At 42.0% G+C, this 19,458-nt stretch overlaps 1 protein-coding gene across 3 annotated transcripts in view; it reads right to left on the bottom strand.

Annotated features, from left to right (window-relative positions):
* The window catches only part of APPL1 (adaptor protein, phosphotyrosine interacting with PH domain and leucine zipper 1), a 46,372-nt gene extending 29,949 nt beyond the window's left edge, over positions 1 to 16,423 (bottom strand). For 2 of the 3 annotated variants that reach the window (XM_054976206.1, XM_054976208.1), the window contains exons 1-5: positions 16,270 to 16,423; positions 5,843 to 5,941; positions 5,065 to 5,124; positions 4,446 to 4,517; positions 2,782 to 2,869 (exon numbers count right to left, since the gene is read on the bottom strand). In XM_054976206.1, coding sequence (XP_054832181.1) covers positions 2,782 to 2,869; positions 4,446 to 4,517; positions 5,065 to 5,124; positions 5,843 to 5,941; positions 16,270 to 16,323 — 373 coding nt within the window. In that variant the 5' untranslated portion in view covers positions 16,324 to 16,423. Of the gene's footprint in view, positions 1 to 2,781; positions 2,870 to 4,445; positions 4,518 to 5,064; positions 5,125 to 5,842; positions 5,942 to 15,862; positions 15,934 to 16,269 lie in introns of those variants that run through there. The other variant, XM_054976207.1, reaches the window with a different exon arrangement.
* Positions 16,424 to 19,458: the final 3,035 nt, after the last annotated feature.

The raw sequence follows: 19,458 nt of genomic DNA, 5'->3' as shown, positions 1-19,458 counted from the left end.
CCGGGCCTGCAAGACAGAGTTGTTCCGCCAGGCATATGGCTGAGGCTGGGCCTCCGCCGGCCTGGAAAAAAGAGGTGTATAAAACCCTCCTTATGAAGGCTGTCCACCATCTTGTTTTAAATGTGTTGTTTTTAATGAATATGAATTTTTATTGTATTTTAATTGTATTTTTAATATGTCGGTATCCGCCCTGAGCCCGCTTGCGGGGAGGGCGGAATACAAATTCGAAATAAATAAATAAATAAATAATTGTCCTTAAAGAAGATTCAAATATCTAACTGCATCCTAATATTCAAATTTATTAAAAAAATTACTTACAAATTGGAGTTTTACTGCGTCCGTTAGCTCACGCCCGGCTCAATTATTTCAAACAGTTCGGTCCTTGGTCTCCCTCTCTCAGGGAGACCACCAAATTCTTAATTCGACTATTGGCTGCGAGGCTTTTGCGAGCCATTTTGCGGGCAAAATCTTGTCCCTTTGCCATGGCCTGCTGCCCACTATTGATACAGTAAGGGAACTGGAGACCCCTTGGCTGTCTTCTGGGTCTGTATTATATCATTTCAGGCTGCTCTCCCAGGATGAACTTGACAGGATCCTGCAGGGGACGAGGCCAACCACCTGTCCTCTGGACCCTTGCCCATCCTGGCTGGTGAAGGCCAGCTCGGAGGGGCTACGGGACCATTTGGAGGCCATTGTTAACATCTCCCTGAGCTCTGGGGATTTTCCTGGAGCATTAAAGGAGGCAGTGGTGCGGCCCGTCCTGAAAAAACCATCTTTGGACCCCACTGACCCATCCAATTACCACCCCGTGTCGAACCTCCTGTTCCTGGGCAAGGTGATTGAGCGGGCAGTGGCGGTACAACTGCAGGAATTCCTGAATGATGCTGTAGTCCTGGACCCATTCCAGTCTGGCTTCCGCCCTGGCCATGGGACGGAGGCGGCCTTGGTTGCCCTCACAGATGACCTTTGCAGGCATCTGGATCAAGGTGGGTCAGCGCTGCCTGTGTTACTCAATCTCACAGCAGCATTTGACACGGTCAACTATGATTTGTTGGCCAGCTGCCTCGGCAACGTGGGGATTAAGGGGACAGCCTTACAGTGGCTGGTCTCCTTTCTCCAGGGTCGGGGACAGAGGGTGGCGCTTGGGGGAGATCTATCGCCCCATCACCCTTTGGTGTGCGGGTTTCCGCAAGGGGCGATACTCTCCCCGATGTTATTTAACATCTACATGCTCCCCCTTGCCCTGTTGGTGCGGAGGTTTGGGCTGGGCTGTCATAAATAAGCGGATGACACCCAGCTTTTTCTGCTGATGGACGGCCGGCCAGACACGGTCCCAGACAATCTGGCCAGAGCTCTGGACGCTGTGACGGCATGGTTGAAACAGATCAGGCTGAAACTGAACCCAGTGAAGATGGAGGTCCTGCAGCTGGGATGGGGGGCTGCCAGATGTTGGGATCCAGCTCCCTGCCCTGGATGGGACACCACTGGAAACTCTGCCAGTGGTGAAGAGTCTGGGCATGCTCCTGGATGCCTCCCTGTCGATGGAGGCCCAGGTCATGGCGGTTGCCAAGTCTGCATTTTTCCATCTTTGTCAGATCAGGCAACTTGCCCCCTACCTGACACCCCAGGACCTGGCTACAGTGACCCATGCAACGGTCACCTCCAGGCTAGATTACTGTAACCCACTCTATGCTGGGCTACCCCTGGGCCTGATCCGGAAACTACAACTGGTCCAGAATGCAGCGGCGCGGGTCCTGACTGGTATATCCTAACAGTCACATATCACACCTCTCCTGCGCCAGCTGCACTGGCTTCTGGTTGAATTCCGAATCAGGTTCAAGGTATTGGTTCTTACCTTTAAAGCTCTGAGCGGGTTGGGATTGGCATATCTTTGGGATTGCCTCTCCCTGTATGTTCCCCGGAGACCGCTTCGATCAGCAGATGTTTACTGGTGGTCCCCAGCCCTAAGGAAGCCCGCCTTGCTTCAACCAGGGCCACGGCCTTTTCAGTCCTAGCCCCAGCCTGATGGAATGCTCTGTCAATAGAGACCCGGGCACAGAGGGACATATTATTGTTCCGCCGGGCCTGTAAAACAGAGCTGTTCCGCCAGGCGTGCGGTGGTTGAAGGGGGTGGTGCCATGTTGGCCTCCCGCCTTTGGGGGGGGGGGTCGCGCCACCATTGCACCTGGTTTATGTATTTCATTATTGTTTATTGTATGTTGATTTTAGAATTGTTGTTTTCTTGTTTTTATTGATTTTAACTTGTTCACCGCCCAGAGTCCCTGAGGATGGGCGGTTTATAAATTGAAATATAAATAAAATAAATAAATTATATGGTAATCTAAAATGGAGTCTTTATTCAACAGTGAATGTGCATTTGCTCAATTTTTATGAATATTTTAATTTAAGCATGATCTAAGTTAACTACAGCCATAATTAAATCATTCACCACCATATACAGTAATACCCATAAAAAGATGGCCATTCCATTTATTCCTAAGAGGTCAATGCACTTAGATTGTATACTATGAGCAGTTGCTTACAATCATTCCTGTAGATGATGATGCACTTTACACAAAATTAAAATTAAACTGACATCCAAGAGCCAGAAAAAGTCTCCACTGACTTAAATAAGACTTAGAAACTCCTAAGTTTGTACTGGTTTTAGATGTCTGGTATAAGAGAGATAATGAATGCTTGGGCAAAAAAAAAGGAAAACATGTTAACTGTTACAGAATAAACTCTTTGTACAAACATAATTGGCAGTGTTAGCTACCGTACCTTTTAAATCCCTTTCCTTGAACTGAGTAATGGGAAACATCATGGCATCAGCTAATTGAGTTGACAGAACAGCATGACAAGAACTGAGCTAATGAGAGGGAGGAAAGAACAGACCAAAAAATTTTTAACTACAAATATGTAGGTTTTCCTCTGCTTTACAGTGACTGGAATGGAAAATTTCAACATCAAATTTAAATTTGTCTTACATGACTGTGTCAAAAATACGCAGGGTACAATCCATCTAGCACTTTGACATCCTATTAATGTCAATGAGAGAGTTAAGTATTTCTTTAAATCTTAGCAGCTGAAATTAATAGGGCTTTAAAACACTGCTCAACTTCCACTGGATTGTACTCTTTTAAGTCTTTACCAAATGTCAGAGTTTTTAATCAGTCCCTCTTAAAATATTTTCATAAATGAAGATAAGAACGCCTTTTGGTGTGCATCAGGAACACAAATATTGTTCATTCAGTATCTTCCTTCTTGGGTCTTTTTTTCTGCCAGTTCTTTGTGCTCAAACTCCGTATTTTTCCTTTATTTCACTTCTGTTTTCCCTTACTCCTCATGCCTTACAGAACTCTTAAAACTAGTACTGTTCAACTAATCATTTAAAAAAATATAATCGTGTTTAGCCTTCTTCAGCCCTTAGCTTCATTTTATTTTTAGTATTTTATTTTTAATTTTTGGTCCTAAGTTACAATGCAAGGCCATAGGGCAGAATTTGTTCTGTGTATATTTAGTATGGTGTATTATTTTTGGCATTCCACAAATAGTAACGTCACTCCATTGGCTACCTATCAGTTGCCTGGGTCAATTCAAGGTTTTGACTCTCATGTACAAAGTCCTCTGAGGCCTTGGCCCTCCTATCTGCAGGACAACTTCTCCCCCTACTCTGCCACAACAGCTTCTCTTGTCTGAACAGGGCCCTCTACAGATTCCACCCCACAGTTGGGGAAATCAACAGCTGTCCATACACACACTTTACACCTTATGGAATGGCCTGGCTAAGGTGGTCAGGAAAGCTCCCACTCTCCTGGCTGTCCACAACCTATGCAAAACTGAATTATTTGGAAGGGCTTTTTTACTCAGGTAATAAGGTTGTGCTCTAAGAAATGTCTCAGATAAATGCTTTGGTAAAGGGACAGGGATTGAAAACTATACTACTGGATACTTTTGGTTGATGTAGATATGCTCCTACGGGGTAGTTTCTTATTGTTAAAGATGCCAAGTTTAATTACTTATACTTTGTTTCAGCAATGTTTGGATTTATGCTCGTTTTCAAGTTTCTGCATCTTGTATTTCTTCACTGAATGTTTTAGCTTCCAATTGTATTGACTTGCACTGTGTAATCCACCTTGAGTCTCAGTGGGAAAAGCAGACTAGAAATAACATAAATAGATAACTATTAATATAGGAAGTAATTTGTATGTATTGAATAGTGTGGCTTTTTCATTTAAATCATTAATATGGAAGATTAGTATATCATTCTTAACATCGCTTGTGAAAATGCTGTTAGACTTTTAGTTAGAAAGCAACTATCCACCATACAAAATGTATGCCACCTATTTTTTCTTTTAGAGGTGTTACACATTACTTTCCTCAGCTGTGAAGTTATGTCACTGAAAACATACTATTTACCAATCAAGAAATGCACTCAGACTTACCTCGTCTATCACTTTTGCAAACTGCTGCAGAGTGGAATTCATAACTTCATCATCACCACCCAAAGGAAAGCGCTATCAAAACACAACACACACCATTTTTATTCCGAAATAAACATTTATTGACTTTTTTCTGTAGCAATTCAGAATTAATGTCTAACTATAACATGTGCTAATACCAAATGGTATTTATAGCTTTGTAGACTACAAGCCCACAGCAGAAAAGAATTCTGACAGAATACTGTAGGCCAGGGAAAAGATATTGTCTAGAACTTGCCTCCAACAGGTTAAATCCATAAATATGTTAGCTAGTTTATGGTTCCCAAACTCCAAATTAAATTCTAAGAATTTAATTAAAATATGCCCAGGTTGCTATAAAATTGAAATACTGGTTTCTTTTTTTGTGGTAGAAATGCTAGTCTCAGTATAGGATGCCGACTTCTTTACCAGTCATCTCTTATGCCAGTAACTTGACCTATAAGAATTGAGTGGCTGAAGATTTCCTGAGCATGGAGGAAAAGAGCATGGGAAAAGCATGTCTAATTCCTGTATGATACATTAAGAAGTTGGCAATTTCAATCAGAACTTAAATCAAGTATTTCATTCCATAAGACAACTATACCTGCTGTTCATATTCTTTTAGAAGCTTTGAAGTTAAATGTGTTGCTGCACTTAATTCATTCTATTAAAAAATACAAAGACAACCATTTATTTCTTATTCCGCTTTGATAATGAAAAATATTATAGATTTCACACATATACCACATAGTTTTAGCATGTTGGATGGCCATAACAGGCTGATGCTAACAATGTTCTGAATTAGCTTATCATTTCTAATGCTTAGCTCATCTGTAACTTAATTCATCTATTTAACTCATCAGTTTTAATTATACGTTTAATTTTAGTTGCACATAACAGGCATTTTCTAACTTAGATGATCAAATTCAGATAGTTTGGAGACACACATGGTACTTATAAAAACATAATCTACAATGACTTTAATATTTACCTAATATTTACAATACAGTGTATAAATCTAGATAATTTCAGGATTGAAGCAAGCTACATCTCTGAAGCATTTTGAAAAGTTTATTCAGTTTTGTAGAACAATGCAACATGAAGATGTGTGATGTAACTTCAATCCTGCAAACAATCCTCTCTCAAAACAGAGCTGAGCCACAAGCAATACAGAAATATTACAACAGGCTTGGAAAACGCATGCATTAAAAAAGTTAGTAAGAAGCCAGGCCAACACTATCATTACACAAAAACTGAGCAGGTGAAATTCAGGAAATAATTATTTTTAATCCGAGCCCTCAAAGTGTGCAAACCCACTGAATAACACTCAAATAATATCAATATTTTGAAAAGCTGGTTCAAATTGCAAAAGATAACATTACCTGTGCATCATAGATTCGGTGCATGGCTTTATATAGTTGGTTGACATAACGAGAAATTGCTGCAGCATCTTCTTCAAACACACCCAACAAAGATCGAGTCTAAATATTAAAGAGAAGTTATTTTTATAGCGTATCAATATAGAATAACAGATTCAAAGAGTACTCTCATGAGCAGCCCAAACAACTAGGTGAAAAGAACTCCATATTACCATGTGTTTTGGCACATATTTACTAGATACCAAACAGGAAGCACCCTGCCTCCAATGCCAGAGTGAGAGCTCACTTATTCAGACAGAGTTTGAAAAGAGTCCTATTTTATACCAGCTCAGATGGCATAGTTAGAAGTAAATCGCACCCCATACTAAAAATTATTGGCATTAAAGATGTAATACCATTGGACTATATTAAAAAACTGCTATAAGCCAGTGTTTCTCAGCCTTAGTTATGGAGCAGACCCTGATCATCCTAAGCGATCCACTTTCCAGCTCACTGTGAATGGCAATATCCACAATTACTGAGCAACAGGGTTCTTCTGCTGCCTCTCAAAAGTACCTCCCCAATCTTTCACAACATTTAATGATCTAATGAGTAAAAGGTACTGAAAACCATATTATACGATCAAATCATGAACAGTGATCAAATCATAAACAGTGAATAAGTGAAACCAGATGTCACAAATCCATGAAGGGCAACAGTCTACAGTATACGCCATCTTGCAGGATAACAAAAGACTACAACCATGGGTAGTTACAAGCATACAAACACACTGCAATTGTCTGATATACAGTGATGCAAACCAGGGTCTTTTTAGTGATTGCATTAGGACTATTCAAAGGCAATCCATTTGACTTCTTATTATTAGGATTCAGGAAGTAAATTAAAGAATTGCTATTTAAGAGAGCTTTCTGTCAAACTATATGATTATTTGCTGCCTCATATGCTTCCGCTGCCTTCTGAAGGGTTACTTGTGGCTTTACTGCTCATTGGCTTGGATCCCACAGAGGATCTCTGTGAACAGAAGAAATTTCCATCTGCAGAGCGGGACTTCTCTACCTTCCCCTCACGCAGCCTCAAGTGTCCCCCAAAATGCTACTCCTTGGGTAAGGGGACCTCTGTAAAAAATGAGGGAGGGAGTCAAAGATCTGCAACAGGAAGAATTGGCAAAAAATCATATACACCCTTCCCTCAGCAGAAATCCTTTACAGAATCCAATACATCACTTATTGTTTCATGTTCATGTTTTGTGGTTTTTATTGTTACTAGTGCTTGTTTTATGCTGCTAATTGCTGTTTTGCATATCCCATGTGGGACAGAAAGTTGGAATAGAAAAGTTTTAAACAAATATGGGTGTTAATACTGGGCAGTTTTCTCTTCCCACTTAGCATAGCAAGTATATGCAAGATCTTTTTTTAAAAAACTGGGTAACTAAAAAAATGACACTCTTTGTGAACTTCTTTGCTTCAACTTTGAGTGGAGAGGGGGATTGCTCTGACCAAAAAAAAATAACTCCAAAAATGAAGTCCCAGTTTTCTATATTATCTCCTATAAGCAACTCAGTTACTACTCTAGCAAGAGGGAATCACAGTGCTAAGAGTAAACAGGAAATCTGATACGTAAACAGAGTAACTATAAAACACATTATGTCATGATGCAACAATAAGAGTTCCAGAGGACTGAACTGGTGATGTAATCTCTCTTCTGCCCAAACACCTGTGATATGTACTCTGTCTTTTGTATTGCTGCCATTGACCCCTTTAGAGCAGTGCTTTATCTCTAACCTGTTATCCTTGCCCAAGTACACAACATGGTTATCAAATACCTAATTTATTAAAATATTTATATATCACCCTTCCCAATAACTACAGCAACTTAGGGCAAATGACAAAAAATTGACCTGCAAGTAATAAACAATAAAACGATAAAACAAACTATACAGCTTTCCCTTGAAAAAATATTCTCCTTACTAAATTAACTGCTAAACACCCAGGTAAAAAGGACACTATATTTCTCATGGAAGGCAGACCTTCACTCCTCTTTCAGAAGATGTTACATAACACTGGAAGAGCCACTGGAGAAACGCAGGCTTATGTTGTGGCCAGACAACTCAATCAGAAGTCAACTCTGGGAGGATCTGAGGGGATTAACAGGCCGATAAGTAGTTATCATATAAAAGCAACACTCCAGACAAGTCAATTTTATACATGTACACTTATGGTGTATAGCAAGACTGGAGATCAGTAGCACCTTAAATACCAACAACTTTCAGGGTACTGGCTTTCAAGAATCAAAGCTCCCTTCGTATCTGATAAAGGGAGCTTTGACTCTCAAAAGCTGATACCATGAAAATCTTGTTGGTCTTTAAGGTGTTACTGAACTTAAACCTTGCTCTTTTAACACAGACCAACATGGCTACTCTCCTGAAACTACTTATGGTGTATGTATACAATACATAGCTCTCAGCAATATGTTTAATGAGACCCTTGTGCCTGATGCCTCTCAGCCAAATTCTTAATGTTAGGTTTGATTCCTCTCTGGGTTTACCACTTGTTAAGCACCTGTGGGAGAAGTCCAGGATCTGGGATTTTATCCTGAATGTAGTGTGTGAAATATACCATTCATATGCTTGACTTCAGAAGGCACATGTGGATGGACTGCTTAAAATCTCAAAAAGCACCTTATTTCCACCCCAAAGTTCAGAAATGCCCTCACCCAAGATTAGCTGAGCAACTTTAGCAGTATAGATATTCATTCTGCAATACTTCCATTGCAGACCTTTGGGTTTCGACCTCAATTATGAAATGCATTGGCACTTTCATGGAAGAAAGGCAGGAAATACTACCCCAACGGCATTATGTGTGATCCAAATGAATATTTTTAACTTACTATATCCTGAATTCTTTGCTCCATTTCAAAGAGTACAAACTATAAGAATCAATACTCATGAACTCACATGGGACCCCCTCTTCTTTTGTGTCCTTTCTCCAATTTAAATAGAACCTCTGAAGAAGCGGCTCAGAAAGAAAAAGATGAGTACAGCATTTGTACCCATCTTTTTCTACTTGAGAAGCTAACTGCAGCTTCTGAAAAATTACCTAGGGTCAAAAAGCACAATTTGACCTAAAAGTGCCAGGTCAGGGGTGTGTGACCTGACTTACCTTAAACAGAGCTTGCCCTCCACTGCAAGGGGGGAGGAGGAACTTCCAGTTTCCCACTCCATTTCACCAGTGGATGCGAGATGGAAGGGAAACCAGAAGCCTTTTCTCTGTCTTCACAGGGTTTAGCATTTGCTCATTGTTCATTTGCTGCTTAAGTCTGACTGCAAGTCAGGTTGTGCACTTGTGACCTGGCTTGCATCGGGCATAACAAGTAAGAAAAGTGTTAAATGTTTCCTCTCTAGCGACTCTCAGATAGGGCTGCTAATCAATATTTTTTAAAAAGATTCTAATTGTGCAGCTCTTATCATATGTAGTTTGGTTCAGAGATGATACAAGTATTAGAAACTGCTATGCATGCATATAATTGTACATCTGCAGCAAGTTACACAGATTCATATATAATGTGTATTTGAATACTATGATGTTTCCTTAATGACCAATATTCCTGCTTAAGCTATTGAATTTGGGACTGTGATTCTTGGTCTCTACTATTGATTAAGATGGCCCAATCTTCTCCCTAGTGAATACTACACTACAGATATGTATTTGGAAATATCATACTCCTGTACCTTTATTAGCAAACTAGAAACAGAGCCCGTTGTGCAAATAAATACAACAGGCTCTAGAAAGCTGGGGCTGGGGAGGAGGCAAGGGGCATCTGGGGAGGGATGGCAGGTAGGGAGGCAATGGGGGTTTGGGGAGGGTGGAGAGGCAGGAGAGGTCTGGGGAGGGATGGCAGGTAGGGAGGCAATGGGGTTTGGGGAGGGTGGAGAGGCAGGAGGGGTGTGGGGAGGGATGGCAGACAGGGAGGCAATGGGGGTCTGGGGAGGGCTGAGAGGCAGGAGGGGTGTGGGGAGGGATGGCAGGTAGAGGGGCAAGGGGGGTCTGGGGAGGGCTGAGAGGCAGGAGGGGTGTGGGGAGGGATGGCAGGTAGGGAGGCAATGGGGGTTTGGGGAGGGTGGAGAGGCAGGAGGGGTGTAGGGAGGGATGGCAGGTAGGGAGGCAATGGGGTTCAGGGGAGGGCTGAGAGGCAGGAGGGGTACGGGGAGGGATGGCAGGTAGGGAGGCAATGGGGGTTTGGGGAGGGTGGAGAGGCAGGAGGGGTATGGGGAGGGATGGCAGGTAGGGAGGCAATGGAGGTTTAGGGAGGGTGGAAAGGCAGGAGGGGTCTGGGCAGGGATGGCAGGTAGGGAGGCAATGGGGGTTTGGGGAGGGTGGAGAGGCAGGAGGGGTCTGGGGAGGGATGGCAGGTAGGGAGGCAATGGGGGTTTGGGGAGGGTGGAGAGTCAGGAGGGGTGTAGGGAGGGATGGCAGGTAGGAAGGGCAAGGGGGTTTGGGGAGGGTGGAGAGGCAGGAGGGGTGTGGGGCGGGATGGCAAGTAGGGCAAGGGGGGTTTGGGGAGGGTGGAAAAGCAGGAGGGGTCTGGGGAGGGCTGGAAGGCAGGGTATGGAGCCAGGGAGGGAGGGCAGAGTGGGTTCACTCTTCCCTCTGCATGCCCGGCTGCAGCGGGCCTCGCAGGGCGATGGGCACATTGATCATGCCCCATTGCCCTGTCCCTGCTGAGAGCGCCACAGCACAGCGCGGCATGGCTCCAGGGGGGACGGGCGTTTTGCCTCCACCTGGTCCCGGCCAAGAGCGCTGCGGGGCAGCTCAGCAGGGCTCCGAGGGGGACGGGCATTTCGCCTCCGCCCGGTCCCCACCAAGAGTGGCGCGGCACAGCGCGGCGGGGCTCCGAGGACCAACGGCCATTTCGCCTCCACCCGGTCCCTGCTGAGAGCGCTGCAGCACGACAGGGCTCTGAGGGTGACAGGCGTTTCGCCTCTGCCTGGTCCCCACCAAGAGCGGCACGGCGCGGCGGGGCTCCGAGGGCAATGGGCGTTTTGCCTCTGCCTGGTCCTCGCCGAGAGAGGCACGGCACGGCGGGCCTCCGAGGGCAATGGGTGTTTCGCCTCTGCCTGGTCCCCGCCGAGAGAGGCATGGCACGGCTCAGCGGGGCTCTGAGGGCGATGGGCGTTTCGTCTCCACCCCATCGCCGGGCTGCACCGGGGCTTGAGCACATCGCTCTTCCTGTGCCGTCCTCTTCCTCCAGCTGGGCTACCTAGCCCGCACCCTCCATTGGCAGCATTCCATGGTGCACTTTTATCCTGGTGCGCCGCGCAGGTGCACCAGGATGAATGTGTGTCGGAAAGACGCTAATGGAATTATATAGTAGGATTTCACTCACCACTTGCAGCTGAATTTGGGACTTTAACAAGCAATGGACTAGATATAAAGAATTTTTTTTTGGCTGAGTGCTTGCCTCCTTTGGAGGAACTGTATTGTTCTTTAATGTGCTACAAAACTCTGGCAAGGTCAAAAATCTTTTCAACAGAAAATTGAGAAAGAGAGGAGTGTATTCATTGCACATACATAATATTTCCCCTTTGAAAGTTCTTGTGCTGAATTGCCAACTGCTTTCTGAACTCTGGGAAAGTAATACTGCATGTTCTGGAAGAAAAGAAAGCTATGCATACATATATGTGCACAGAGCTACTGCAATATAAGGACATCTCTGCTGGATGAAACCAAGGGTCTACCAAACCCAGCTTCCTATTGTCAACAGTAGTCAGAGGCTTCTGAGAAGTCTACAAGCAAGGCATGAAGGCAACAACCTTCTTCTTAAAAATTGATAGGTAAACCTCCTCTGGTTGTGGAGGTTAAATTCAGGTACTAATATTACCAACCAATACATCATGTTAATATGGGTTTCGGTTTTATTCAACACAACTGGCTTGTTCAGCTGTTAAAATATCTAATCTTTTACAAAAGCCATGTAAGTCAGTGGTCATCACCATATCTGGTGGAAGAAAATTCAACAAGCTAATTATGTTTTGTGTATGAAAAACTACTCATATCTGTCTGAATACATCGTCAATTTCCTTTGTTGTTCCCAGCCCTGAAATTGATCGGCAGTAGCTTTGGAAAAGACTATTAACAGCACAATCCTACACACAACTTAAGTGTACTCCTACTGATTTCAACGTAAACTTGGTATTTCTACATCTAGGGGGAAAATTGCTTCCAGAATGAGAAACCAACAGAAAACCAGGAACAAGATTACTCATTGTTACATTAATAAAAGTATGTACTTCATATGGATAAACAGATTCCAATTTCTGTATTTAAATTTAATGAATTCTCTAGAGGCCAAAGACAGTCAAGTTGACAGAGCAAGATACTAGTATTTGTCACATCTTAAATAGCACAGTACTTAGCACAACCTCCCAAGTCCTAGGGCTTCTTTTCAAATGCTTATTTCCTCAATCACAAGATCATTAACAGGGAACAAACTTCCCTGAAAACCATGCTTGATCCTAGCCATCTTCCCCATTGTTCAGCCAAAAGGGAATTTGGTGAATTTTATTATATTGTATCAGTTTATGCAGAGGGGTGATAGAAAGCAGTACAGTTGGCTAGTTGTTGTGGGAATGAAGTACCCCAAAACGTGTTCCAGAATATTCTACAATGCACAGAAAAACCATAACAGATACACAGAAGTTTCTTGACAGATTTCTTCACAGCAAAAGTTTTAAAATCACCATCCTCACACGAAAAGCAGAAAAACAACCAAGATAACAGAGTAGAAACCCAAAGACAAACAATCACTGATTTATGGCTACTATATTTATAGTTATTAAAATTACAATTATCCTTACGTATTACATAGATGACAAAAAGCATCACAATGAATAATAGTAGAGTCCAGTAGCACCTTTAAAACTAACCAACTTTAGCATAAGCTTTCAAGAACCATAGCTATCTTCATCATGCATCTGATGAAGAGATCTGGGGTTCTTGAAAGCTTATACTACAATAAAGTTGGTTAGTCTTAAAGGTGCTACTGGACTCTTTACTATTTTGCTACTATAGACTAACACCGCTAACCCCTCTGGATCTATGACAATGAATAATGTGACCCTGTATCACAAATTTAGATAAGTCCCATCCCTTATGATATTGTTGAACAACTTATTTTTAATGGATTTTCCTCATAAGTTCTCCCTGCAATTAACCAAATCATTATAATACAAGAGACACCACACAGCTTAATGGAATCTTAATATTCTAAAGGAGCATATGTTATTATAAACTTACCTCTTACCTTCAGCACAACTCTTATATTGGAAGCAAACCAGCCTGATAGATCCTGGGGGATCCCTGGAACAAGTGAACAGCAGCAGCTATACTATCTCAGGATTTTTCTCACCTTACAGATGCTAATTTTACAGACTTCACACCCATGTTCTATCAAGCTAATTACAATATGTAATATAGCCTGCTTCCTGACAATCTAATTTGCTATACCCCTCCCACCCTCTGCCTGGACTTTAAAGATTCCTACCTTTTTCCACTCCATGTGTCTGACAAAGGGAGCTTTGACTCTCGAAAGCTCACACCCCAGAAATCTAGTTGGTCTCTAAGATGCTGCTGGACCTGAATCCAGCTCAGCAAAAAATTCAGAGCCTCTTAAATCTGAACATTTAACTGGTTATCTGCCCTGATTGTATGATACTTCACACTAAGAAGTTTTTAACAAAAATATTACTACAATTGTCAAATTTATGCAGACAACAATGGAGACTACTTAGTAATCAACAGGTATCATGTTTTACTCAGGGCCTCCAGAAATAGTGGCAAAAAAGTGCACATTGCAGTTACTGTAACCTACAGCTGATTCGTCCTTGCAGATACCAGCCCACAACTTCTTCTAACCAGTCACCTGCTTGCATATATACTACATGGTCACTTGAGCCAACTCAAAAACCATACTAATTCCTAGCTTTCTTGATTTAAGGCACTTCACTATATTTATATAATAAAGTAATATGTAATTCCTAACTTAAACTCTTGCCTCAAAAAGATCGCATTTGTTTAGAGTATAAAAAGTTTCTAAAGCTTTTCTCACACTCAATTATATTTTGATTTTTAATTCTGCTAGTTGTATTCACAAAATTACCTAAGACATCACTTCAGTATTATACTGCTAAGGAAAAAATGGGGGAAATGAAGAAATAGTGCCTTGCTTAAAATCATCTAATGAATTCATGGCTGAGATGAGATTTCAGTTAGAAACTTCCTGCCTCATATCTCATACAGAGCCACAATGATACATCAAAAGTAGAATTTAAAATTAAACACAGAAACATAGATCAGGAAAGGATTCCCAGTGTCATTTAGTCCAACCCCCTGCTCAATGAAGGAAATTCACAGCTATCTCCCCTCTTACCTCCCCTAGTGATCCCTGCTCTATACCCAATTGTATCAATAAACTTGGATAATGAAATGTTTCTGCATACACTTTATATTAATACAAGTGGGGAACCCACAAGAACTTAAAGAGGACATCTCATTTTCCCCTGTGATTTCCCCTTTCCCTCCTCCTGGCAGTCCCCAAATCTTCTCCCCTTGCTTCTTTCTTTCCTTCTCACTCCCCAATCCATCTTTTAACGCCTCAATCTTCAGCTATGTACTGTTGAACAGCAGTGAACACCTAGGCCTACCAGTAGTTGCTACAAGGCCTGGCCTTGGTGAGTTATCCCTCAAAGGCAAATTAGGCCTGGAAAGGACCCTGCCTTCCCCCTACCATTTCACTGACAGAAAAGCTGGAAATACTGTTGTGGTTGCCTAGGAACTCCCATAACAGCCACTGTTGAGGACACTTACTTCTTAAAGGTACATGTGCTGTATCTACCATTCTGAGGGGTTTTAATCCACCTAGGGTTTTTTTCTTTTCAGATTTTTCTGCAAACCTGGGGCTTTTCTCAGGTTTGTAGAAAGATCTGTCTTGTCTGTTCATGCCTTCAGTCTCTGAATTTAAATCTCCAGATGGAGCCATATTGAAAATATATTAATAACAATGCTTTCAAATGTTTACTATCTGTTTTGCAGGAAAAAGTGTCATATGGTTTTAAGCAGATGTTGAAAGAATTAGGACTGTGGACAGGGCATACAGCATGCAGAAAATGTAAAATGACCACATGAGTAGCAGGACCATCTCAGAAGAGGCTAATCTAACAAAACAGCATTTATCTCCCATGATATTTCCATGCTAAATGCTGCTGCTTTTACTAAGGCTATAGGGCACTGTGAAGATGGTGAAAAATGCTTACAGATTTTTGCTGTTATTGATACAGCAATTAAAACCAACCCTTCAAAGAAAACAGAAGTTGCCCGCCACAGTCATCCATTTGGGGGTACGATTCCAGTAAATGTGCATTAAAATATTTTTTAAAAAATCAGTCAATGTTAAATATTTTTATAGAACTCTAGCCTTTCTTTTTTAAAAGGAATGAAGAAAAACTATCAATCTGATTAAGACTGAGTGCCGCTAATAATAATTTCATAGTATTTCAATGGAGAACACATGTATATGATTGCACTGGAAACCAATCCTAAACATACACTTTTATTTATGACTTACAATAAGATTTACTTCTACATAAATATGCATAGATGCATATGAAGCATTAATTTATGAACAGGAAATTCAGTTAATACCATATTTAAAATACTATATATTTAAAATTTCAAAGTTACTTACAATCTAATACACCTACTACGATTGAGTAGGAGGAAGGGTGTGGTGAAGGAAACAGAGACATCAGTTTAAACAATTATACAACCACTTTAAGAACGTAAAAGATTTCACCTTTACCAATAGCTGAAAACCTCAGAAAACCAATGACTAAGAAAAGTACTATGTTGACACTAAAAGACGTCACATCCCAGGAATACTCTCCACAGATTCTACACTGCTCTTTCACAGCTCTGCATTCTCCGAGGACTTTAAAAATAAGGGAAGGTTTGATTTCTCTTTGCTGTTTACCATTTGTTAAGAGCCTCATCCTCTTGCTCCTTAGGGCACGTATTCGAAACCATGTCCTGCATTTTCCGAACCACGTACTCAAAGGCTGTTGGTTCTTAAAGGAGGATCCTAACCCACGCTCAAGACTGCCGTTTTGGCCACATATTTTGCAACACCTCAGTCTGAACCTGACGCGTAGCGTTCTTGTGCCTACATTTTTCCAGGAAACTTGCCTCTTGGCAAGATGACACGGACGACCCAACCGCCCCAGGGCGTTAGAGAGACCAGAGCAACTGGGCGGTCCGCTGGTTAGGACTACCATATGACTACTCCTCCAAATTAGAATCAAAGAAAGTCGCAACCACCCAACTGCCTCCTCGTTCCACCACCTGCCGCGAGGCCCGGGCTGGCCGCCTTCGCTGGCTTACCTGCGGACTGTCCTCCAGCGTCTCCTCGATGGGCAGCTTGTCTATCCCAGGCATGTCGACGGCTGCGTCTTCACAGGCCGACCCCTCGTCCTCGCCCCAGCCCCACACGCCGCACTCAGCTGACCAGCCTCCCCTCCCCCGCGCAGCCACAACAAGGCGGCCCGGCCAAGCTCAGGAAATCCCGCCCCGGCACTTCCACAGCGGGGCGCGGACCCTGTGCTCCTTCCTATTGGCTGGCGGAGCCCTCAGTCTGCCCGCCAAGAGAAGGCGGGCGCTCGACCTGCAATCGGGTCGGGGTGCTTCGCGAAAGGGCTGCTCCGCGTGAAGGGACTCCACCTGGCTGTGCCTGCCGACGAGCGAGCTGGAGCTCGGCCATTACTAAACCACGCTGTATTTTCTGCTCACCCATCAGCTAGCACGCACCTTGTCATTGTGTGTGTGTCATAGTTTGGGCTTTCTTTCCTTTTCTCCTGTTTCCTTTATTTATTAACTGTCTGTTAATGAAACAGATTGCCACTGAAAAAGAAAATTAAAGTCATTTGTAACCTTTTATAAAACCTAACACAGTTGTATGATTTCCTTCTCTGATTGTTGGTAATAGAAGTAAAATATTACAAAAAAATAATAATGGGCAGCACAGTTCTTAAAAGAACTAGCTATAAACTCCGCGTTGCCAGTTACAAATTCTGGGAGGCACATCTACGTACCTCTCTGGCTTGCTCAAACTCTGAAGGCGGACAGGGGAATGTATGGCCTACTACCATTTAAAAATTCAAATGATGAGCATATGAGTGTAGATCAGTTACCCAGCCACTATATTGTTTTCAGCCTCGCATATGTAACAGGCGGAAAATATATTACTAGGATGTTGTATGAATTATTGTGGGAGTGTGTGTGTGAATTGAAACTCACTACACACTAAAGAAAATGCAGTGTAAATATTATCACCAGCAATTTCCAGAATGATCCTTCCTGCCCACAAGTTGAAGGATACATAACAGGACCTTCATTCACGACCTTTGGGACCTCCTGTACCTGGCTACTAAATTAAGTAAATGGAAACAGAGACTGCTACTTGCAACTTAACCGTAACACAGCAGCCTTCAACCTTTTCAAACCCCAGCCTCTTTTAACACCCAGAAGGCACCATAGGAATCACTAAGTTGCAACCACATGACAGGAAAGACATAACATCAAAGGCAAAAAGAGGGACAGAGTTGTATTTTCATGTATAACCCATCTTTCACACTGTAACTCAAGGCATATTAAAGTATGATGACTATGCAGACAATCAAGTAGCTTACAAAATATGATAATATGAATTTAACAGCAAAGATTCCTAGTAAAACAAAATAATGCAGGGGGGTTTGGACTGAAAGAAAGTATGTAGCAGCTGCATCATCAAGAGTAACCACAAAATGTCTTCTGAATTGTTTGCTTTCTCAGTAATTTTCCTTAAGAAGTGACAGATATCATAATTAAATATCTACATTTTAACATTTTGAAAAAACAAATTTCTAATTTGCTTTAGTTGTAAAATATCCATAAAGATCCTATATATGTTAGATTTTTAAAATAAAATCAAATTAACTCTTGTATCTTGCTCTCAGAGAGCAAGTGTTGTCTACTGGTTAGATCATCAGACTAGGATCTGAGAGATCCAGGTTCAAATCCTCACTCTGCCATGGAAGCTTGCTGGGTGATATTGGGGCACTCACTCATTCTCAATCTAACATACATCACAGGGTTGTGAGGATAAAATGGTTAATGTAAGTCACCTTGGATCCCCATTAGGGGAAAAGATGGGTTACAAATTAAGTAAATAAATAAATAACTTGTGGAATGCTCTTCTGTCTTTTCTTGTGCTTCATCGTGCTGAGTGAACATACTATTGTGCAGCAGACAGCACTCATCCTCTTCCTTTGCACATACAGCAAAGGGATAAATAAGCTCAGTTCAGTACTGCCTGCAGTTCAGTGTATATAGAAAGTGCATTATAGAAAGTATATGTTCCTGTTTTCCATTTCCTCCTATGCAATCTAGTTTCTCTCCGTTTTCAATAAACAGCCCTTGACCTAACAGAAAGGCTAAGTAGTCCACTCAGATTAATCAGTTTCAAAATAATTTAATTATGCCATACTACTTTGAATTTGGGACAGAAGGCAGCTGTAAAGATGCCAGACATCTCTCAAGAGACTTCACTTCATGAGTCAAAATTCTTTATTGATAAGATGCCAGTATCATACACTTACGCCATCTTTGCTAGGACTGGCAACTACAGACAAGTATCACGCAGATATAGGTTCCCCAAGGCTACTCCTAATTTCCCACCTTCTCCTAACAGTTCTTTAACTTTGCATTCAGGAAATCAGGCTGTGTGATTCATGGACTGCTCAAGGTCAAGCAGGCTCCTAGGCTTGAGTCAAGAGAGATTACAGGCTCGGGAGAGATTACAACAGGAACAAACACCTTTCATTCTCAGTTTCTTGCTCCAGGTTCAAATAACAGAAACACCCCAACAGTATCAGCTTCAGCTGCACGGGGGTATTGAATGTGACAGGTGATCCTGAGCACCTGACTGTAGCATGATATAGCCCAATATCATCAGATCTCAGCAGCTAAGCAGAGTGACTTGGATGGGAGACCACCAAGGAAGACTCTGCAGAGGAAGGCCATGGCAAACTACCTCTGCTTCTCATTTGCCTTGGTAGCCCCTAGCTGGAGTCACCATAAGTTGGGTGCAACTTGAGGGCACTTTACATGCACTACTTTGAATTTACAGATTAACAACTCAGTTATTTAGTTCTTCCACATATCATGAATCAAGGAGACTTTATATATGAAGAACATAAATTGCCCCAATATACCTTTAAAAATAACTATTTGATTAATATCTATTACTAAGAGGTTATCAACACTAGATGGCAGTATTATAGAGCTTTAGGTATTTATACTAACAGTTCAAATAAATCAAAGTGATCACAGGATTTTTTTAATTAATGAAAAGAACTTACACAAAATGGATACATACATTTAATATAAGGAATTACTCTGTTATTTCTAATACATATCACCAAGTTAATTTATAAGTACTTATTTTAAACCAGAAGTATAATTCCTCCACATAAGAGGGGTGACCATTCACACTTTCAATTACATTTTCAGTGGCAGGTATGTTAAATTAAAGTC

The sequence above is a fragment of the Eublepharis macularius genome, chromosome 4, assembly GCF_028583425.1.
Source record: "Eublepharis macularius isolate TG4126 chromosome 4, MPM_Emac_v1.0, whole genome shotgun sequence".
Taxonomy (NCBI): Eukaryota; Metazoa; Chordata; class Lepidosauria; order Squamata; family Eublepharidae; genus Eublepharis; species Eublepharis macularius.
This window is presented reverse-complemented; position numbering and strand designations above follow the sequence as displayed.